The sequence below is a fragment of the Hemiscyllium ocellatum genome, chromosome 4, assembly GCF_020745735.1.
Source record: "Hemiscyllium ocellatum isolate sHemOce1 chromosome 4, sHemOce1.pat.X.cur, whole genome shotgun sequence".
NCBI classification, from domain to species: Eukaryota; Metazoa; Chordata; class Chondrichthyes; order Orectolobiformes; family Hemiscylliidae; genus Hemiscyllium; species Hemiscyllium ocellatum.
In genome coordinates, this window is record NC_083404.1 from 97,295,120 (window position 1) to 97,319,830 (window position 24,711).

At 38.4% G+C, this 24,711-nt stretch overlaps 1 protein-coding gene across 1 annotated transcript in view; it reads left to right on the forward strand.

Moving 5' to 3' along the window:
* Window positions 1-24,711, forward strand: part of necab1 (N-terminal EF-hand calcium binding protein 1) — a 174,641-nt gene that overhangs the window by 52,393 nt on the left and 97,537 nt on the right. Inside the window, exons 4-5 of the mRNA XM_060824039.1 lie at window positions 639-747; window positions 21,876-21,901. Of these exons, the coding sequence (XP_060680022.1) occupies window positions 639-747; window positions 21,876-21,901 (135 nt within the window). The remainder of the gene's footprint in view (window positions 1-638; window positions 748-21,875; window positions 21,902-24,711) is intronic.

Here is a 24,711-nt window from a genome sequence, read left to right on the forward strand (position 1 = left end):
GTATGTGTTTCTGCAAAAGGAAATGGCTTTGTTGTGAAGGATTGAAGTAACTGAAGAAGACTATGCTGACTGGAATTTAGATGAAGAACTCTAATCATACAGAAACATATCCCGTGGATGTAATTGGGTTCATAAACATACATGTTTTCAATTTCCGGCCAGCAAGATGTACCTGTGAAAGTAATTCTCGGGGATTGGGGAGTATTCATGATATGGTAATGAATGCAAAGTCAGTCTCCAACTATGAACCTCAGAGAAGTCAACATGCCCGAGAGCTAAATTCTGAGAACTTAATAATAACGTTGTATTCCGCTGCCAGGAAACTGAATTTTTGCTTCTCACCTTATTCAGTTCCCAAGCCCACCCTTTTAAAAGCTATGGTTTACTTGGAAAACTCCATCCATGGTAGTCATTGTTCTAAAATCAATTAATTTAACATACTTTAAATGTGAGTTTCAAGTCACTGTAAACACTAGTTTTGAAAGATTAATATCATTTTGCACTTATCAATGATCTATTAAATATTGATTCAACGTAACCATTTTAAACTGCTCTTGAGAAAAGATTTTAAAATGATTTAATTTACGAAGATGAGAGCTATTATTACAATCTAACAACTAAATCTTCTTTGTTTACAGATGATGGCAAGCTGTCCTTTGATGAATTCAAGGCTTACTTTACAGATGGAGTCCTGAATTTAGAAGAGATGCATGAATTGTTTCGTACTATTGATAGCAATAATACCGAGTAAGAATATTAATACTTTATTCTAGTTGTAAAACAAGACAATTCCACATTCATTTATTTTATAAATTGGTAGTATTTTAGGTAATATTCCAAAATTTGGTAACTTTTCACAATTGTAAACAGAAGTAATCTTTAACAGTGCATAGGCATTAAGTCGGTACCGGGTCCACTTTTGTTTGTCGTTTATATAAATGATTTGTATAAGAATATAGAAGGCATAGTTAATAAGTTGACAGATGACACTATAATTGATGGTATAGTGGATAGTGAAGAATGTTATCTAATATGACAAAGAGATCTTGATCAATTGGGTCAATGGACTGAGGAGTGCCAGATAGAGTTTAATTGGAATATTGCGTTGTGGTAAAACATATAAGGGCAAGACTTATACAATTAATGGTTGGGTCCTGGGTAGTGTTGTAAAATAGAAAGATCTAGTTATTTAGGTACAAAATTCTTTGAAGTTTCCATCATAAGTAGACGGGGTGGTTAAAAAGGCATTTAGCATGCTTGCCTTTTTTGCTCAGAAGTTTGAATATAGGGCTTGGGACATCATGTTGAAGTTGTAGAGAACATTGGTGAGGCCTCTTTTGGAGTACTGTATGCAGTTCTGGTCGTCCTGCTATAGGAAGGATATTATTACATTGGAGAAAATTCAGGAAGGGTTTACAAGATGTTGCCAGAAATTAAGAGTTTGAGTTATGAAAACAGGCTGGATAGGCTGGGCCTTTCTTCATCAGAGCATTGGAGGTTGACAGGTGACCTTATAAAATTTTATAAAATCATGAGGGCCATTGATAAGGTGAATAGTAAGTGTCTTTTCCCAAGGGGATCAAATGAATAACTAAAGGGCATACTTTTACAGTGAGAGGAGAAACTTTTAGGAAAGACATGAGGGGCAATTTTTTTACACAGTGCGTTTGTGTGAAATTTTTTTTAGTTACAGTGTGGAAACAGGCCCTTCGGCCCAACAAGTCCACACCGACCCGCCGAAGCGCAACCCACCCATACCCCGACACTTGCACCTTACCTAACACTACGGGCAATTTAGCACAGCCAATTCACCTAACCCGCACATCTTTGGACTGTGGGAAGAAACCGGAGCACCCAGAGGAAACCCCCGCAGACACAGGGAGAACGTGCAAACTCCACACAGTCAGTCACCTGAGGCGGGAATTGAACCCGGGTCTCTGGCGCTGTGAGGCAGCAGTGCTAACCACTGTGCCACCATGCCGCCCACTAATGAACTGCCAGAATGAGTGACAGATGCTGGTACAGTTACAACATTTAATAGACACTTGGATTAGTACATAAATAGGAAAAGTTTGGAGGGATATGGGCCAAATGCAGGCAAGTGGGACTCATTTAGTTTATGACTGGAAGTGACATTAACAACTTTGCTTTATCTTTCCAATGACTGACATGAAATTCAGTGTAGTTCAGCTTTGTAATCATGATATCCTAACCTCATATACTTCTCTCTCTCTGTAGCAATCATATGTGCCATACATAAGCTCAATAGTGGAGGAGTTATTGGGCTGGCTTTTAAGTTGCTGTTATCTTGGGACTGGTGGGTAGGAGCGAATCTGGCATAAGATCAAAGTGTTTGTCAGTGTCTTTTTACGCAGCCAGTGTATTCATGTATTATATGCAGGTTTCTCCACCAATTTCTCCACAATCACTCAATGATGGTCAATACAGCCCCCTGTGCAGTTGTTGGATGTGAAGTGGGTGGGGGGTTACTTCTATTCGCTGCTTAACCCTGGTATTCCAGGATCCCTTCTCTCGCAAAGAAGAAATAAGAGCAATGAGCAAGAGTAATGCCAAGACATATGGATAGAATACATGTATTGAGGGTGACTATGAGGGAGAGGAGTGTCATTGCATTGAGATGATGGCGTATATCATGCTGGATGGATAATTGGGGACATAATATGTATAGCTAGAGAGGTCTGGATTCATCAATAGGTAAGTTGGCATGAGGAATAATGTGGTGTACAAATTTAAAAGGCAGAGTGAGGGTGACTGTTGTGACACCCATAATAGGATCTACTTAACTTTGTCACTGCTGGTATTCTTCCTGCACTGCTCAAGGCAGTAAATCACTTTTGTCATTGAAACATAATCGTATACTATACTCCTGACACTCATCAACTACACCTATTTGACTTCACTGCCATGATTTTTCCCCTCATCAATAAGGAATATACAGGTGATAACAGATTGATTAAAAATATCTATCTCATTGGGGAGCCTTACAGGATATAACATTAAACAGAAGTGTTATGAAAATAAAGTGAAATGTCATTCTATGTTCTACATAGAATGTAGAACACTACTGCACACGAATACACCCTTTGGCCCACCATGTCTGTGTCGGCCATGATGTCATTCGAAATTAATCCCATCTGCCTGCACTCCCTCTATTCCCTTAGTGTTCATTCTATCTGTCTAAATGCATCTTAAACGATATTCTCACTTCCTTGAGTTGTGCTTCCAGATTCAGAATCCATCAAACATCCTTTTAAATACTTGGACTGAAATTGATTCATACAGGTTGGCATCAGATACTTGTGTGTCAATGGGAACAGCAGCAAGTAAGATATTTGGGCTTTCACTTGGTATTTCAGACACCACAATTGAGCAAGGTCAGAGACCAGAGGTAAGGGCAACAGTGGAGCGACAATGTTAGAGACTACAGGCAGATATTGAATTATGGGTCTATCAATAAACAAATTAGAGTACAAGCCAAGTATATATATCGTAAAATGTTCCAGCCACAACGTGCATATTTGTAGATAGTTTGGGGTGCCTATTACAACTGCAAATGGCATGAAGTTGCAGACCTTTGCACTGATCTCTTCACCCATGTAAAGACCTAGGTAGAATATCAGATGAGTTCGTATAGGCCTCACTGATGGCTTGCACACTATAACTGGAGTATAGTCAGCATGGAAGGTTTTCTAGGTACAGGCTTGGAAGACTCAGCTTTGTGGGATTCCAACCATATTTTTAAGAATTCTGGCAAATAATTAGTCATTGTTGGGGTTCCCATTCTATTTTAAGTATTTGACCACACTTTCAAGAGCTGCCAGCCAATGGGAGAGGCAGTGGGCCAGCAGCACCACTGAGGGTAATGACTATTGCTGCGACTGGAGCTAGCTGAGAGGAAATCCTGTGAATAGGTTGCCCTTTCAATAGCTTATGGAAATGGTCAGGCATTTCCCAACAAGAGGGAAGTGAATATAGGAGTTGTGGCTGTGGGGCTGTCTTAGGTGTCAGAGTAGAGGTCTAAGGGTCATACAGGTGCCTGATTAGGAGGGCAGCTTGATCCATGTCCACATGCAGGCCAACAGTCGTGCCCTCACAAAAGGACAAATGGGGTAGTCAATGGTGGAAACTTCACAGCTTAGAGAGTACCAGCAGCAATCAGTATCAAAGTAACCTGACTCTATTTCTTCTGAAGCCGCAGGTGATGCACTATATCATAGTGTTAGGAAGAGGAAGAATAAAGATTTATAAATGGTTAAGATATGTGTTTTGTTATGTTAATTTGTTAGGTTTATGTACAGTTCTTGAGCCAATTAAATATTATTTGTTTTCACCATTTCCCTTGTTACCCTTTTGTTTATTCCTGTGATGAATGATACAACAGAAGTTTGTGACTATTCAAGGCCTCACTTATTAGCTTCCTATGAGTGTCACAGCTCCATTTGAAGTGGATATTCATTTTCTACAAGCAGCCACCTAGAAAGAAGGCATGATTTGTAGGTGCCATTGTTGGACTGGGGTGGACAAAGTTAAAAATCACACAACACCAGGTATAGTCCAACAGGTTCATTTGTAGGCACTAGCTTTCGAAGTGCTGTTCCTTCATCAGGTGGTTGATCATCAGAAAGAAGGCATAAAAGCTCAAGGAGGATGGACTGCAGCAGGATGAAATATCCATAGCTACTTGAAGACACCAGCAAATATAGTTGTACAGTATTTGGAGTTGTAGTGACTAGTTGCCCACTAGAGGACTTTCTGGATGCTGAGTACTCCTGAATGACCTAAGGGCATTTACCATTATATCTGTGTTCGATCTGTGACACTCAGTAACTGTGGGAAGCCAAATACAAGACATATGGCCAAGCACCCACTCATTCTGACTCACAAGAAAGCTCATGGCTGATTTAAGTCTAATTGGGTGAAAGGTTTTGTACTGGGAGATTGCTTTCAAATGTCTAGAGACTGTTTTCACATAATGGGAGATTACATTCACAATTTAAGAAAAGTGTTCTGATCGGCATTGGAGGCAAATTTTACACAATTGCCTTGCCCTGGCAAACAAGCCATCAAACACTTCATCTATGAGATCATTCTGCAAATGTAGGTAGAATAGAATATAACCCCAACAGTGTGGAAACAGGCCCTTCAGCCCAACAAGTCCCAAACGACCCTCCAAAGAGTAACCCACCCAGAGCCATTCCCCTATTGCTCTACATTTACCCCTGACTGATGCACCTAAGCTATGCATCCCTGAACACTATGGACAATTTAGCATGGCCAATTCACCTGATTTGCACATCTTTGGACTGTGGGAGGAAACCGGAGCACCTAGAGAAACCCACACAGACATGGGCAAAATGTGCAAACTCCACACAGATAGTTGCCCAACCTGCCTGTCAACATTTGATACAAAAACAGACATTGCTGGTCTAGCAGCGTCTATACAGAGAAAACAGGGTTAAAATGACACTTCTTCAGAGTTTGTTGAGTTCTGAAGAAGGATCAGTGGACTCGAAACATTAACTCTATTTTTCTCTCCACACATGCAGCAATTTCAGTTTATGTTTCAGAAGTCCAGCATCTGCAGTTCTTTATTTTGAATTGTGTTACTATTTGATGTTTGATCCTGAGTAACCTCAGAAACTGGTGTTCTAATATTTCAAGGAAGCTTTTGCATTCTGTGTTGCGTTGCCCCATGTGAGCTACACTTCATTGTTCATCCCTGTTCTCCAGACAGATAGCACATTTGTAAGGAACAAGCTGGTGCAGCTCTTGCTGTCAATGCTCTTTTTATTCCTGGTTCTGCTGATGCTATTCCTGTAATAATTATGAGAGCCACACTAAGTTGAAGTGAAACAGTATAAGCAGTGCCAGAGTAGAAATCAGCTAAAAAAAACCCAGAGATTTTATATTCGTAAAATGCTTTTCATATTCCCTGTACATACTTTTCAAACAATGATGCAAGCACAATAACCAATTTGCACACAGGATGCGATGATAACTATTTTTGCTTTTCTTCTCGTGTTGATTGGCCAAGATTCTGTAAATAGCTCCATTGCTCATACTGCCATGGGATCTATTATATCCATCCAAGAGGGCACACAGGGCCTTAGTTTCACATCTCATCCAAAAGACACACCCCTCCAACAATGTAGCACTTCCTCAGTACTGCAATGGAGTTTCAGATTTTCATGCAGGAGTGGGATTCAAACTGGAAAATTGTGACCCAGAGGAAGAGGTACAGCTGACACAAATCCTTAATTTTCTAAGGCTGCAAAAGTAACCTTGCAAAGTGTGAAAGTGCCTTCTAGACTTTTAAGGGTGAAATCCCCAGGACAAGCACTGTGAACAAAGCCTTTCACAGAATCAGACAAAATCACTGGTGAGGTTTCCTTGCTTTTTGGCATATTTCTTTGTTGGGTCATCAATCCCTGTCATAGCAGTGCATATTTACATCGCTTTCATGGGCCAGTTCTGGGAAGCCTGGCACACACATGAGTTTGAAGTAAATTTCAAAAGCCATGTTAATATCATCTTAACTGACCAACCAACCTATTGAAATTGATACCCTCTCTTTTCAAGGGGTCTGCTTGAACTCAAACTAATATATTCTAGTTAAATGCACAAATAGGCAGCTTTCTTACAGAAAATGAGAGGTTTGTGAGTGCTACAATATTGAAAAATTATTTTGATTCACTTTAGGGTTTACATTTTACAATTAAATATGATTTGCATATTTAAGATGGATTGAAAATTTAGTGCAATTCATGCACCATCTGCATACAACAGCATAGGGTGCATACCATGATAGCCAGCAGTTGTATCCAACTTGAGGGATTTTTCAGCATCAATTTCTCCCCTATAGCTGTTTCATAAATGTATCACGTCCTCCTCGGACATGTGTACTTTTATTTCTACTATAATTTAGAAAAAAACTCAGTCAAAATAATATTACAGATAAAGTGCCAATTCTCCCAAAACTTTGAGGCCAGGTTAATGCCCTACATGAGCCTTCTCCCACGTTATTCCATTTCACCCTAACTATATATTGCCATTTATTTAAACTCTCTGCTATTCTTTTATCCTCCACCAAAAAACACACTGCTAAAACATTTGGGGGAAATCTAGGGAATTATTTTTCAGTGAATTAAAACAGAAAGGGCTGGAGAAGCTCAGCAGTTCTGGCAGTCTCTGTAGAAAGAAAAAGGGTAAGCATTTTGACTCAACTATGATGTACCAGCAATGACCTAGTTACTTACCTGGTTTTGTCTATGGAATTTGAATTCAATAAAAATCTGGAATATTTTAGGTAAGAAAAGCTACCATTGTTACCTGGCCTGGCCTGGCCTCCATGAGATTCCAGGACCATCGAAATGCAGTTGACTCTCAACAGGATCCTGAAATATCCAAGGAAGCCATTTGTTATATCAACTGCTGAAAAGTCTCAAAAAAGGGATGAAATGAAATGGACCACCATGCATCAGCTAAAGCGCCAGAAATGACTATGCTAAACACAGTCTAGCTGCTCAAAATTCTCCTTATCAACGTTCAAGAGCTGGTCTCAATCAGTCAAGCAATGGAATCAACCCTTACATGCAATTTATAAAACATTTAAGAGGGGAACTAGGGAATTATTTTTAAATTAATTAAAAACAGAAAGTGCTAGAGAAACTCAGCAGGTCTAGCAATCGCTGGAATGATTCCAAGGAAGGTTCACTTGATTTCTCTCCACAGATGCTACCAGACCTGCTGAGCTTTTCCAGCAATTTCTATTTGTGTTTCTGACAGTCTCTAACTCAGTCAGATCCAGCAGAGGACGTGGCACAGTTAGGAGGGAGTTGCCCTCGGAGTTCTCAACATTGACTTTGAACCCAGTGAAGTTGCATAGCATCAGGTCAAATATGGGTAATGAAACCGCCTGCTGATTACCACGTACTGTCTTCTCGGCTGATGAATCAATACTCCTCCATGTTGAACAAAACATGGCAGAAGCACTGAAGGTGGCAAGGCTGTAACATGTAAAGTGGCTGGGGGGTTTCGGTGTCTACCACCAAGAGTGACTTGATAGCTGCTACACTGGGTCTGCGGCAGGTGGTGAGGGAACTACAACAGCAGAAAACATACCTGACCTCATCCTTACTACTTTGCCAGCTACAGATGCATTTGTCCATGATAGTATAGGAGCAGACTTTATGGAGACAAAGTCTACTGTCAAGTTGAGGATACACTCCATTGTCATGACAAAATGTATCCATTTGGCACAAAGTGAGATAGATTTTGAACAGACCTTGCAACTCAAGAGTGGGCATCTAACAGCTGGAAGGGCGATCAACAGAAGAATTTTATTCCAACACAATCTGTAATCTCACGGCCCAGCATTACCCCAGCCAGAAGTACTGATTGAATCATCCATCCTGACCTTTTTCAGAGGTCCCCAGTTTTACAGATGCCAGTCTTCAGCCAATTCAATGTATTCCACGTGATTTCAAGTAATGACTGCAGACACTGGTCACTGTAGAAATTACAGGTCCTGACAGCATACCAGCAACTATTTAAAATGTGCTGCAGAACTTGCTGTGCCACTGGCCTAGCTGTTACAACACTGGCATCTACCCGATAATGTGGAAAATTGTTGCATATATGTCCTGTACGTTAAAAAAATGTGAAAGTTTATTAAATATGTCTTCAACAATGCTATCAAGCAGCATTTGCTTAGCAATAAGCTACTTGCTGAAACTCAGTCAGAGTTCTGGCAGTTTTACTCAGTTCCTGACCTCATACAGCTTTGATGAAATAAGAGTTCCATTCTGGTGATGAGCTGAGAGTGACTGCCATTAACAACAGGGCCAATTTGACCAAATGTGGCATCAAACCTAGAAGTCAAGCAGAAACTTTCCAAAGGTTAGAGCTGTACCTAGCACAAAGGAAAGTGGCTGTGGATTTTGGAGTTCAGTCATCTCAGCTCCAGGATATTGTTGCAAGTTTCATCAGGATAGTGTCATAAGACAAACCACCTTCAGTTGCTTCACCAATCACCTTCCATCCATCATAAGATCAAGAGTGGCTTTGTTTGCAGAAGATTGCGCAGTGTTCAGCATTATTTATGACTTCTCTGATTCTGAAGCAGTCCATGTTCAAATACAGCAGGACCTGGACAATATCCAGTTTTGAGAAGAAGAAAGTGAGGATTGCAGATGCTGAAGATCAGAGTCGAAAATGTGATGCTGGAAAAGCATAGCAGGTCAGGTAGCATCTGAGGAGCGGGAGAGTCAACATTTCGGGTATAAGCCCTTCATCAGGAATGAGGCTTGTGGGCTGGGGGGCGGAGAGATAAACGAGAAGGGGTTGGGGTTGGGACCAGGTAGCTAAGAATGCAGTAGGTAGATGAGGTGAGGGAGAAGGTGATAGATCCATCATCAAACTCTTACTACCTGACACCTGGAGGAAGAAAGCCTCATATTCCACCTTGGCACCCTGCAACCACACAGGATTAGTGTGGATTTCAACAGTTTCCTCATTTCCCCCTCCCCCCACATTATCCCACTTCCAAGCCTCCAACTCCAGCCCTCCTGTCCTGCCAGACATTGACTTTTTTTTAACATATTGGAATTTACATTTACAGTTTTTCCATTTGCAACAATGTTATTTCTGAATTTTTCCATTTCCATAATTTCTGTTACATTCTCAATTTTTCTGAAGTGCAAGTGATCTAACCCACTGATCTAATAGCATTTCTTTCTCCCTTGCAAAAGCTACAAACATGTGATTCTCTTTTTGTTACTTTTAATTGATAAGCTTAAGAGACAATCTAATAAGCACTAAGTTGACAGTTTTTGACAGTCTGACACTCTACAGACTGTTCTTCTGCCAAACTGGTCTTCACAGTTATAGCTGTACCTGTCAAAACACTTTTTATCATTAATATCCAAAAATTGTTTGACCACTTCATTTGTCCACCCACCCCATCAAATGGAGTAATATACACTTCCAGTAAATGTATGCATTAGGCGTAGATTCTTAGTTGCAACCTTGAAATCAGAATCATCTCAAAGATATTCCCTCCTCCTCTGTCGTTATGCTGAAGTTTTTCTTTGGCCAACTCTGAATTCCCTATCTCTTTTGTGTTCAAGATTTTTTAAAAATCTATTTTCCTTTGTTTCTCATTTCTCAATTTTCATTGTCCTCTGGTTTTCTTCTAGCTGCCCTTTCTCCAAGTCCACCTTTTCTTATTTCTAGCTGTCTCTCTGCTAAATCCAACTGTGACATCAATGTCTAGGCTTCTTTTCTTTCAATTGTAAATATTAGATAATCACTTGAAACATCTCATCCTTACAAAATCCTACTTTTACTTTAAACTTCAATTTATCTTCTAACTGTCTCAGTTTTGCTTTCGTCAAGAATTTCAAACAACCCACTGTTGTAACTTCTAATTTGAGAAAACTCTTAGCAACATTCAAAGCCATACAGTAAACTTTACCATAACACATCTGTTTTATGCATAGAATCACAATGTATTTGTAATTTGAGTAAGAGGAGGTGCTCTCTTAAACTGAGTGAATTCAAATCCTTCAAGACCTTCCAATTCTTATGATTATTTATGATTCCTGAACAGTCAGATCTGAGACTGAAATTTGGTTAAAGTCATCAAGTCATAGAGTTTCACAGCACAGATTCAGACCCTTCAGTTCAAGTTGTCCATGCCAACCAGATATCCTGTACTGATCTAATCCCATTTGCCAGCATTTGACCTATTTCCCTCTAAACCCTCCCTATTCATGTACCCATCCAGATGTCTTTTAAATGTTGTGATTGTACCCACCTCCACTACCTCCTTTAACAGCTTGTGCCATACATTTAAAAAGTCATCCCTCAGATCATTTTTAAGCCTTTTTTCTCTCAACTTAAACCTGAGCCCTCTATTCTGGACTCCCCTACCTTGGGAAAAAGACCTTGGCTATTCATCCTATCCATGCCCTTCATGATCCTTGGTTCTAGATTCCCCAGCGAGGGAAAACAGCTTCCTTGCATCTACTCTGTTCAGCTCTGGTTATAATTTTATGTTTCAATAAGATCCACCTCATCCTTATAAATCTCAATGAATATGGGTCCATTTAAACCAATCTCTCTTCATTTGACAGCCCACTTTTTTTAAAATATAAGATTAATAAGTAAGCATTTCACTGAAAAACAATCACATAATATGCAGCACTGGCTTTAACAATAAAAGAATAGATTACTTCTAAAAACTGGAGTCAAGGAGAAGGAGTTGAATGCTGTACTTTGGCTCCTAGTTCCTATATTTGTAAAAGAATAGACTATAATGTGGAATAAACTAAATTATTTATATATAGTACAAATTGAAAGCTTTCATAGCACACCACAGAAATAAAATATTCCATTTATCCCAACAGCATCCCTTTAAGTACTCAAACACAAGAGAGAATTCCCTTCTTTATTACATATGTAGGTTTGATTTTTAACTGTTGCTTTTGATTCCCTGTGATGAAAGTTTGACTTTTATGTACTTGCTTTTCTTAAAAGGGTACTATGGGCAGTCTTTAAAAAGGCAATTACTAGAAGTTACTTGTTTTGAGTGGACTTCTTTGGCTTACTTACTTGAAGGTTTGCTGCAAAATACCATGTTGGTATGAAAGTTTCTATGGAAATGAGTTCTAATGGTTCCTCAATATGTGCTCTTTACAGTTCATATTCCTCCTCCTATTCCATTTTTTTTGCCTCAGTTATAGAATTTTTTTGTCTTTGCAGCATTCAATGGTTTGAATGTTTTTTGATGTGGGAGAAGACAATAATTTTTCTTCAGACTTGAAAATCATTACCATTGATCTCAGATACTGAGTTAAGGGTAAGAACAAGATGGTAGGTTCCTTATGAATACTAAAGGCACAGCGTTCAACTTTGATGGAAGGAAGACTAGGCATTTAGTGAATCAGTAACTTGATTTTCTTTTCCACTGAAGTCAGTTGCACAGTATATCCCCCACCTAGACATAAATGATAAAACCAGCTTCTTGTAGACAGAGGGAAATAGAGCTTATGATATTCTATTGAAATTTTTCTTTTTTCTTTTGAAACAAAACTAAAATGGCAAAGGTACTTGCAATGCATTTAATATCTCTCACACAGTTTAAACATCAAACAATGTAGTTAGCATCTCACAGAAACCACGTAGTGATGAAGGAAAACATTCCCTTTCAGGAAGAAACAGAAATAGGACTGAGCATGTAGTGTTCCAAATTTAGAATGTGAGTGTTACCACAGTTTGAATAGTACAGCTATTAAATAATTCATTGTGGTCTCAATCAGCTCACAAAACCATAGCAAATTGCAGCACAGAAATAGATCATTCAAGTCAATAGCAAAGCTTTTCCTTACATATACCTCCAAACCTTGTAGAAACACAGAAGATTACAACACAGGGCAAAAGCAGATAATTCAGACTATTAAGTATTAAAATGTTTCCAGTAATTGCCTGTAGTCGTCTTTGACAGGAAGGAGTTAACTAAAACCATCAACATTTTTACATTTAGGTCTGCTTCAGCAGGTGCTGCATTTGGTAAAAGCCCAAAACATTGATATTGTTTTTGCAAATTGCAAACTTTCACACCAACATGTGTCAACATGATGCTTAAGTGAAGGAAAACAGTTTTAATTAGATTGTGTTTGATTAATTCTCAGTTCCTCAGCTTGCTAAAATGTTGTGTTAGTCATTCAGCTTAGAGGAAGTTTGCACAGGCAAACGTCAGAAAAAGAAGCAGGGTTATACCAATATATAGCATTAATGGTGTTTTGCTGTCAGTGGGAGTCATCGAAATGATTTGTGAAACACTAGAAGTGAGACGTGAAGCTAAACTGGAGAATTCAAGTATAAATGTGTGCAAACCAAATTATATTCTGAGTTCATAATGGTCTCTTAACCTCATAGATAATAAGGAGTAAAAACAGTCAATGGTGTATTTGAAAGATGAAAATGACTACTCCTTATCTGAAAGTATCATTAATTTGTGATCTATCTGGCAGGGGCTATGAGTCATAAATAATTTTTATTCAGATCACGAGTTTCACAGAAAACCAATGTAAATCTTATTTTGTTCCTATAGGCTTTCTATGCCTTCTGTGGTGCCAATGCTGTTAGCCATTTCTTCAATGTCTTTGTTGTGGAGGTTGCAGAGGAATTTAAGCATTAACTTAAGTCCAATAAACAATTAAAAGAAATATTGATTGCTAATCATATTTTGTTTGTTATGCCATTGACAAATAATGGTCTAATTCTAGCTCATGATAAGAAAATGATTTTTTCCTTCAAAGAATTACATCAAGTCATCAGACTGAATCCATAAATTGCTTACATAGTTAGTGATGGTTGTCCCAGCAACAAACTGGTGATAGTGAATGCCTTATTGGTCATCAGCAATTTTCACTTCAAGGATTTCAACCAGTGAGAAGTTTGAGGGATCAGTGAAATGTTAGAATTAATAATTCAGTTTGGCATCAGGACACAATAATAAATAAATTACTTGACATTTGAAATTAGAATAAACATTGTCTGACCATGCTAAATAATTCACATTCTTCAAACTCACCTTGCTAGTTTTTAATAAAAATTATGCTTTTTTTGCTACTATTGATCATGAGCTGCGTAAATTATTTCTGAAGAAAATAAAACCTATTTGGGTCTTAGACATGTGAGCAGAGGTCAATAAAGTCTTGGAGAACTGAAGAAATCTCCATGATACCTTGTGACAGCACTGTGTTTCCCAGATGAGGTATATTGCAGCAATGCTTCGCACTGTTAAGTAGATTAGTGCATGAAGTGACAGTTTTATTGTTGGTGGAGTTGTCCTGATTTTTCTTGGATGGATGACTGAATGGGACATAGCTTTGTGGTACGTGAACTAACTTCATTCAATGCCTTTAATTTTTTTCTCTCTTCACTCTCAGCTGACAATAATTGAATTCATCTTCTTCAGCATTCATTGTTACTTTTGGAAAAAAATAATTAGCTTTGGTACATTGTAACACATTGCACTCTTTGAATCACCCATTGAACACCATGAAGAGCACTCACACTTTCTCACTTTCAAGTTAAGAAACAATATATACATAAGTGGGAAATTTGAATTATGCATTTTGATGGGATTGCAGGATTAAGAAGTATGGTATAGAAATCAGCTTTCCTTAGAAAAAGCATAGGTGTTCTGGAATTTTGAAAGTGCATTATCTTATACATTGGGACTTGAATTTGGAGCAGCATCTGTTTCCACATGGTTTCCAACCAGTGATGACAAATTCCAATGGAGGAAAGTCTGGCTGCTTGGCCTTCCCACTCTACTTTATCAAGAACAAAGTTAAATCTATGGCACTGAATGACATAGCGTCGGATGATGTGGAGTCTGTGTAGGTGGAATTGAGGAACCAGTAAGGCAAAAAAAACATAATTGGAATTGTGTACAGACCTCCTAACAGTGGTCAGGACCAGGGATGCAACATGTACCGGGAAATAGAGAAGGCATGTCAAAAAGGCAAGGTCACAGTGATCATGGGAGACTTCAATATGCAGGTGGACTGGGTAAATAATGTTGCCAGTGGATCCAAAGAAAGGGAATTCATGGAATGCTTACAGGATGGCTTTTTGGAACAGCTTGTCATGGAGCCCACAAGGGAGCAGGCTATTCTGGACCTAGTGCTTTGCAATGAACCAGACTTCATAAAAGATTTTAAAGTAAGGGAACCCTTAGGAAGCAGCGATCATAATATGGTAGAGTTCAGTCTGCAGTTTGAAAGAGAGAAGGCAAAATCAGATGTAATGGTGTTACAGTTAAATAAAGATAATTATGAGGGCATGAGAGAGAAACTGACAAAAATAGACTGGAAGCAGAACCTAGCGGGGAAGACAGTAGAGCAAAAATGGCAGGAGTTTGTGGGTATAATTGAGGACACTGTACAGAGGTTCATCCCCAAGAAAAGAAAGATTATCTGGGGAGGGATTAGACAGCCATGGCTGACAAAGGAAGTCAGGAAATGTATTAAAGTAAAAGAAAGATCCTATAAAGTGGCCAAGAGCCGTGGGAAATCAGAAGATTGGGAAGGCTACAAAATCAAACAGAGGATAACAAAGAGAGTAATAAGAAAGGAGAGGATCAAATATGAAGGTAGGCTAGCCAGTAATATTAGAAATGATAGTAAAAGTTTCTTTCAATACATAAGAAACAAACGACAGGCAAAAGTAGACATTGAGCCACTTCAAGCTGATGCTGGAAGCCTAGTGATGGGAGATAAGGAAATAGCAGGAGAACTTGACAAGTACTTTGTGTTAGTTTTCACAGTGGAAGACATGAGTAATATCCCAACAATTAAAGGGAGTCAGGGGGCTGAGTTGAGTATGGTTGCCATTACAAAAGAGAGAGTGCTAGAAAAGCTAAAAGGTTTTAAAATTGATAAATCTCCTGGCCCCGATATGATACATCCTAGAGTTCTGAGAGAGGTGGCTGAGGAAATAACGGAGGCATTGGTTGAGATCTTTCAAGAGTCACTGGAGTCAGGGAAAGTCCCGGATGATTGGAAGATCGCTGTTGTAACCTCCTTGTTCAAGAAAGGATCAAGACAAAAGATGGAAAATTATAGGTCAATTAGCCTAAACTCGGTTGTTGGTAAAATTCTAGAATCCATCATTAAGGATGAGGTTTCTAAATTCTTGGAAGAGCAGAGTCTGATTCGAACAAGTCAACATGGATTTAGTAAGGGGAGGTCATGCCTGACAAACCTGTTGGAATTCTTTGAAGAGGTGACAAGTAGGTTAGACCAGGGAAACCCAGTGGATGTGGTCTTTCTAGACTTCCAAAAGGCCTTTGATAAGGTGCCACACGGGAGGCTGCTGAGCAAGGTGAGGGCCCATGGTGTTCGAGGTGAGCGAATGGGATGGATTGAGGATTGGCTGTCTGACAGAAGGCAGAGTGTTGGGATAAAAGGTTCTTTTTCAGAATGACAGCCGGTGACAAGCGGTGTCCCGCAGGGTTCAGTGTTGGGGCCACAGCTGTTCGCATTATATATTAATGATCTGGATGAAGGGACTGGGGGCATTCTAGCAAAGTTTGCAGACGATACGAAGTTAGGTGGACAGGCAAGTAGTACTGAGGAAGTGGGGAGGCTACAGAAGGATCTAGACAGTTTGGGAGAGTGGTCCAGGAAATGGCTGATGGAATTCAACATGAGCAAATGCGAGGTCTTGCACTTTGGCAAAAAGAATAAAAGCATAGACTACTATCTTAACGGTGAGAAAATTCATAAAGCCAAAGTACAAAGGGATCTGGGAGTGCTAGTCGAGGATTCTCTAAAGGTAAACATGCAGGTTGAGTCTGTGATTAAGAAAGGGAATGCAATGTTGTCACTTGTCTCAAGAGGGTTGGAATATAAAAGCACCATTGTGCTACTGAGACTTTATAAAGCTCTGGTTAGGCCCCATTTGGAGTACTGTATCCAGTTTTGGTCCCCACACCTCAGGAAGGACATACTGGCACTGGAACGTGTCCGGCGGAGATTCACACGGATGATCCCTGGAATGGTTGGTCTAACATATGAGGAATGGCTGAGGACCCTGGGATTGTATTCATTGATGTTTAGAAGATTAAGGGGAGACTTTATAGAAACTTACAAGATAATACATGGCTTGGAAAGGGTGGACACTAGGAAATTTTTTCTGTTAGGCGAGGAGACTAGGACCCGTGGACACAGCCTTAAAATTAGAGGGGGTCAATTCAGAACAGAAATGCGGAGACATTTCTTCAGCCAGAGAGTGGTGGACCTGTGGAATTCATTGCCGCAGAGTGCAGTGGAGGCTGGGACGCTAAATGTCTTCAAGGCAGAGATTGATAGATTCTTGATGTCTCGAGGAATTAAGGGCTACGGGGAGAATGCGGGTAAGTGGAGTTGAAATGCCCATCAGCCATGATTGAATGAAGGAGTGGACTCGATGGGCCGAATGGCCTTACTTCCACTCCTATGTCTTATGGTCTTATGGTCTTATGGACTTCACCCTTGTAGTCTGGATATCAGGCTCTCACAGTAATCAAAATAGAAAGTGTTAAAGAAACTCAGCAAGTCTGACAGCACCTGTAGAGAGAAAAGCAGATTTAACACATTGAGCTCAATATGATATCTTTATCTCCAAAGGGTTTCTTCTCCTGTTTGAGATTTCCTGATGAATGGAAGCAATTTCTCAGCAATTATCGTTTCAAGTCCCTTCAAAATCTTGAATGTTTGAATGACATTGTTCTAAACTGTAGAGAATATAGATCCAGTTTGATCAGACATTTATTACAGAGCAAATCCCTTATTCCAGAATCTAATTTCATTAACATTTACTGTGCTGCCTTCTTTCTGAAACAGGGAGACCAAAACTGCACACACTACTCCACATGTGGTGTCAGTAAAATCCTGTTCACCTGTAACAAGACTTCTTCATTCCTGTGTTCCAATCCATTTGCAGGAAAGACCAACATGCCATTTGTCTTTCTAATTGCTTTCTGTACCTCAAATAAGCTCTCTGCAGGCACTACACAAGCCTACCTAAGTCTCTTTGAATATCAATGATGAGAGGTTTATGCCTTTAAAAATATTATTTCTCTATTTTTTGTGACCAAAGTGATAACGTCATGCTTTTACTTCCCTAATTTATAATCCATTTGCCATCTTATTTCCCGCTTGCATGGTGGCTCAGTGGTTAGCATTGCTGCCTCAGAGTCCCAGGTTCGATTCCAGCCTTGGGCAACTGTCTGTGTGGAGTTTGCACGTTCTCCACGTGTCTGTGTGGGTTTTCTCCGGGTGCTCTGGTTTCCTCCCACATTCCAAAGATGTGCAGGTCAGGTCAATTGGCCATGCTAAATTGTCTATAGTGTTAGGTGTATTAGTCAGAGGGGGTGGGTTACTCTTCAGAGGGTCGGAGTGGACATGTTGAGCTGAAGGGCCTGTTTCGACACTGGAGGGAATCCAATCGAATCTTACTTAACCTGCCTATATTTCTTTGCAGTCTCTTTGTTTCCTTCCCACAGCTTACTATTCCAGCAGGCTTTGCATCATCAGCAAATTATATATATATCAACAAATAGAGATGTTACTTTCTATCTTCTGGCTAAGTTCTTCATGAAGATTGTAAATAGCTGAGTCTACAGCATTGACTTTTGTGGCACTCCACTATGCAATGTGCATCAACTTGAAAATGCCTTGTTTCTTCCTAGCTCTTCTTTGTGTCCATTAACTAATCCTCTATCTGTGCTTATATATTACTCCCAACTCTATAAGCCCTTATCTTGTCTATTAAATTTTCATGTGGTCCCTCATCCAATGTCTTTTGGAAACCTAAGTATATTACATTGATGATTTCCCTTTACTTACTTACTAGTTACATATTCAAAGAGCACCAAGAAGTTTGTTGAACAGGATTTCCCTTTAGTAACACCATTTTGACTTATTTTAATCATGCTAGGTTTATCTAAATGTGTTTTTAAATCTTCCTTAATGATGGCTTTCAGGTTTTCCCAAAATGGCCTGAAGTTCCCTGTTATCTCTCACCCTCCTTTCTTAAAAAACAACTTTCAATCTGGCGGGACTATTCCCAATTCTAAGACATTTTGGAAAATAATAGCTAACACATCTAACATCTGTGCAACTATCCTTTTGCAACCTGAGGGTGAAAGAAATCAGGGGCTGGGAATTTATCAGATTTTAGATGATATATTCTAGAATACGTTTGTTCATGTTGATATTACTTCTGTTATTCTTTTTCTTAGAAAGTGATGACTGCAGTTGGGAGATCAGAGTCGAAAAGTGGGGCACTGGAAAAGCACAGCAAGTCAGGCAGCATCTGAGGAGCAGGAGAGTCGACGTTTCAGGCATCAGCTCTTCATCAGGAATTCCTGATGAAGGGCTTATGCCTGAAACATTAACTTTCCTGCTCCTCAGATGCTGCCTGACCTGCTGTGTTTTTCCAGTGCTACATCTTTTGACTCTTCTTTTAGTGCTTAGTTGCCATCTATTTGTGGAAGTACACTTTTGCCGACAAAATATTTCTTCAGTACCTCTGCCATTTCTTCATTCCCCACAATAATTTCTCCTATTTCTACTTCTAAGGGACCACCATTTTACTCCAGCTACTGGAGCAGTGCTACAAAAGCTAGTGCTTCCAATTAAACCGGTTGGACTATAACCTGGTGTTGTGTGATTATTAACCTTATAAAAGCTTCAACTATGTGTTTTAATATTTCTGGTCACACTCAAACATTTTCCATATTTACTAGTCATTTGCTGGTTTCTAAAACAATTTCAATGCTCACAGGTTTTTTTTTGCAATATTATAGATGTCCTGTTTTAATCTAATAATCCTTAACTCCCTGAGTAAATATTGGATGAGTATTTCTTGCTGAGTTTTTGTTCTCTCATAGAATGTACATCTGTTAAACACTCCCGAAATTTAAAGAAATACTAATGTTCATTTATAGCCATATCTTTTAGCTATAAACCCGATTAACCTTAGTCAGTTCTCTCCCCACATCAATGTAATTGGATTTAGTTAAATTTAAAATTCTTATTTATGTTTGGAATATGTTACTCTTAACATGAAAATGAATCATCATGTGATCACTGTTTCTCAGAAGATCTTTAACTGTGATGTTACTAATTAATTTGGCTTGAATTGGAGATGCCGGTGTTGGACTGGGGCGTATAAAGTTAAAAATCACACAACACTTGGTTATAGTCCAACAGGTTTAATTGGAAGCACTAGCTTTCAGAGTGCTGCTCCTTCTCTGGCTTCATTACACATGCTGAATCTAAGATAGCTTTATCTCTTCTCAGTTCCACAATCTATGTTCCAAGAAAGTGTCATGTAAACCTTCTGCAAACTCAGTTTTGGGACATGCTTGCTGATTTGACTGTCCTAGTCTACATGAAGGTAACCTTCTCCCACAATTATTACATTGCCTTTATAACAAGCTCCAAACATGAACTGATCTGTCCACTGATATGACGGCCTAAAGATACTCCCAATAATATTTTCTGACTTCCACTTTTCATAATTTCTACCCATATTGATTATACATTCATGATCCTATAAGTCAAGATCCTTTCTAACTTACTGCCTTATGTTATTCTTTGCAACCAGTGCTACCCTTTCTTCTTTTCCATTCTGTCTATCTCTCTGAAATATTCTCTATCTTGAATATATTTATTTCCCATCCTTGATCTCCTTGTAAAAATAGCTCTGTAATGGCGATTACATTTAAAACACCCTACTTATGTCATTAGTTCATCGACATTGTTGTAGGTGTTTCATACATTCAAATGAAGAATATATCATTTAATTTTTTTACTTCTGTTTCCTGTAATGACCTCAAAGACTGACGTTCAATTTTTGCTAAACTCTTTGACACCTCCTGTCCCACTCAGCTTACCTTATCACATATCACGATATTATTCTGATGCTTTCATCTTTCACTTTGTATTTTGTGTTTCTAAATTTCATTTCGCCGGAATCCCCCCACCCCTCTGCCCAAACTCAGCACAAAGAGAATTGCAACAAAACCATTGCTACAGCACAAGGAGAAAGTCTGCAAAAAGTGACAGAAAAAAATCAAAGATCCAAGGGTATTCATTTTCTAAATTCAGATTGACTTGTATCTTTAAAAAGGTAAACTTTTGGAAACTGAGTAGAGGGAGCGATGCCCATTATGGTGCCATGTCTTTCCAAACGGGGCATCAACAGGGTTTCTGTTGCTGTCCTAAAGACTACCTCTAACTCTCTCTTGGTGGTCCTTCATGCTAATGACTCCAGAGGAGTGAGATGGGGAAATGAGCTAGTCCTGTGCCCTTGCTATCATGTAGATTTAGCAGAATGATGAAGAACAATGTTTCTTTCAGAAAAAGAATGCGAACATGTAAATGAAAACATGGTGCACAAATTTATTGCCCATACCGTCCAAGTTTGAATGGAATTGCAGGTGCAAAGCTAGTGAACAATATCACACTGCTTATATAATCAACTATCTTCATTCCTGGTTTATTCTTATCACCATCAATCATTGTCACTTTCATTACTGCTTCTGGCAATCAATTATGTTAATGATCAAGCAGGCAGTTGTGAAACACTGGTATGGCATTTAAGCAGAAAGTATTCAACTTTAATGTTTCTGTGTTCTTGTAAAATTCTCCCCTTGTGGAAAACTGCAGCAACAGTGCATTTTAATAGAGGTATATATCCCAATAGATTGCATCTTGAGTTTGGAACATTTTGTTTCAGTAAAGTAAGTTTGCAGACTACATCATCAAGCCAACATGATGACACAATAGTTTAGCAAACCAATAAATTTGTTCACCTTTAACTGAATGGATCAGAATATATCCTAATGAATCATCCACCACATTCATAAGCCATTTCTCAAAACAACTGATTAATTCTTTTGATATCATCTTCATCATTTTCAATCTGCAAATTTATTTCTCATTTGACTAAAATTATCTCATTTTACTGTGCCATCTAAAATAATTGATATTGTCTAATTTTCTATTTGCAATTATGTTGAAAAAATTCCAGTAGAACCCCAATTGTAAAATAATTTTTAAATTCGAATGTCACTGAATTAATACCATCTAATTTATTAATACATTTAAAGATATACTCTTCGGGGACTTTTTAAATATAAGTGTGGTAATACTTCATGAGACACAGTGCCATATCATAAATATTTGATAATTCTTTTCAGCATCAAAGATGACCCATGTGTAAATAATGTACAAGGCAGCATGGTCAGCAATATCACTAAAATATCTTTTTTTTTGCTTTCATTTTAGCAACCTCAACATTGAAGAAATATGTGGTAAGTGCTATGCTTTCACCATGTGTTTTGCTCAATAGAGCAGCAAGTAAAATGCAGGAAAAGATTTCTAAGACATTGGTTTTTTTTGTGTAATGTTAAATGTTTTATTACCCACTTAGCAATATGATCATTTACAATATGTTTTTTCAAACTAAAACTTGGAATTAAACTTTTAAAAACTGAATCAAACCATTCTACAGTTCTGGAGTTGTGTATATGGTTTACTTTTCATGCAAAAATTCATGACAACTGGATGTAAATTGTCTGAAAGAGAGTTCAAAGGGGACGGAGTAATGTAGTGTTTATGTTTGTTTCAGTGGTTCAACGTGTCTTCTGTTCTGTCAGTCCATAATTGATGTTTTCTGTTTGTCAGATTTTTGATCATAATTCCACAACACAATGTAGTCCAACTGATTATTTGATTTGTACTGATGCCTGTGGAGCTTATAAATTAAGTTAACAAATAAGAAACACAATTTTCTCTTCATGCCAATTCTCAGTATTTGCTTTAAACGCTTGAATAATTTGCAGAAAAGCATGGCTTCGACCATGTCTTTGGTAATTTTCTTTACTCTGTTCTGCCATGCCCTGACTCCTATGAATAAGCTTGGCATTATTCACTGTTTTGAGGAAAAATAAATGTTAGCCTTGATTCAGCGGCAACATTCCCATTAGATGTTTGTTATTTCAAAGCCAACTTCAAAGACATGGACCAAAGTATCCAGGCTTACACATCAATACAGTGGTGATTGAAGTATTGAAAATGCTGCATAAAATATTGAATATCTCTTGAAATCAGGCACGGATGTCATAATGCATAAATAACTTACACCTGATTCCTTCTGATGCAGACAGGAGACAAACTCCATGTGCATATTGCTCAATCTACAAATCACCGTCAGCCATGACAAAATTTATTTCATCAATTGACATTCAAGCTGCTATCAACGTAAATTATTTTAAAATTTAGTTTATTCATATGGGCATCAGGAAGGTCAAATTAGTTAATCTAGTGGACTGACCAGGTCAAGGCTGGGCATCCTGTTTTACAGTGTGCCTTTTTAATGCTCTGATGAAGTGAACACAGTGTAAAATGGTATAGTCCAAACCCACCCATCTCTTGCAAAATGTATTACATTAAAAATACCCCCTTCAAGTTTCAAAAGGAAAGCTTGAGAATCACATTTATTTGTTCTGAGCAAATATCATTCCTGCTGAACTAAACACAAGAGTTTATGTAAGGATTGAAATGGGATTCATGAATTCTCCAGATTCAAAGAGCATTGCCTCTAGTACTGTCCTCTGGGAAACATTTCCAGTCTCAAAAACAGTTGTCATTCTGTGTTTCTTGTCCCTTAGTCAATTTTGTATTCTTACATGATTCTCTCTTATTCTCTGGGCTTTCATATTACTGGCAAGTCTAGTACTTGCAGTTCATAAGCTATATGAAATGGGTAATAATTAACATTCTTGCTAATGTAATTTCTTCATGGAATATTCATTTTTTAAAAGTTACATGAAAATTAATACATAGACCATTATTAATTACTACAGCACTTTTTGTGGATATCATACTTCCTACTTTTTCACTTGAGACAATTAGAAAAAAAAACACTAGCAGCGTGGGAACTATATGGGACCCAGCCAATATAAGCATGTTTGAGCAAACTTGGTGCATGGCAAGCAGTTCAATAAGTGACTGAACAAAATTAAGTAGAAGTCATTAACTTTTTGGTAAATTCTAATCTTATTTATGTACTTGTCTCCTTTGATGCATACTAAATGTCCAGAAGCAATTGTAATCAATCCCAAAACAGAAATCTGAGGTTGAATAAGGCAATTACTCTGGAAGAGTTAATACTAAAGTTGCTTTGCCAACAGAGAATGAAAGACAAATGTTTAGAAAGAAGCTGGTTACAGGTGCGTGGGGAAAAATATGGGCAACAAAAAGATAGAAGTAAATAATGCCACCAGGCAGAAATAGAAGGCTCATGGAGTAAATTTTGAAATGCCAAAGAAAAGGAGATAACATTACAAAAATAGTCCAAAGACGAGAAAGGAAGAAGAGAAAAGAATTGTTCCGACTTCAATGTCCACAGTATTTTATTTTATTATCCACAGTATTTCTGAACAGAAGTGATGTAGCAAACAGTTTAGTTGTGCTCCAAGAATGTGCTCCATAACTGCCTTAATGGCAACAAAACATATAATATAACAATGGCCATGTCAATCTTGTGTGAGAATGAAAAGTAGGTAGGAGCAGTGAGGAGAGACCAAGATCTGATAAATGATCATCAACTTCAAACAATTTCTTTGTTAATTTGTGAATAGCGATGTCATAGTGCATGCCTCCTGCATTGCAACATTTTCTGAGGTTTATTCTTCTTAGGTTTTCAGCACCAGCAACATTTTGCTTTTGTTTTCATCTGAGTACTCAAAGCCACTTATACTTGCACAGGCAGCTTGTCTGACTGCTGTGTTGAATTTCAGGCTACCTGCCTTGATGTGAGAATAGTGTGAAGGGATCTAGTCATAACTGACATTATCTGCTGGGAGCACTCCTGTCCTTGCTAGCTCCATATGAATTAAAAACAAATCAAAAAATAACTCCTGGGCAATGACAAATGTTTACAATTGTAACCCAGTATAATCTTGGCAGAGTTCAACTGCACTGTTCAAGGGGATGTATATACATATCTAGCATCCTTTTTTGATAACTGACAGGGTTATACTCCAAAATACTCCAAGTGAATTATGGTTTGGTATCTCTGAAGCAATCCTGGTTGGAGGGCTTTGGTCCCTGAAATCTT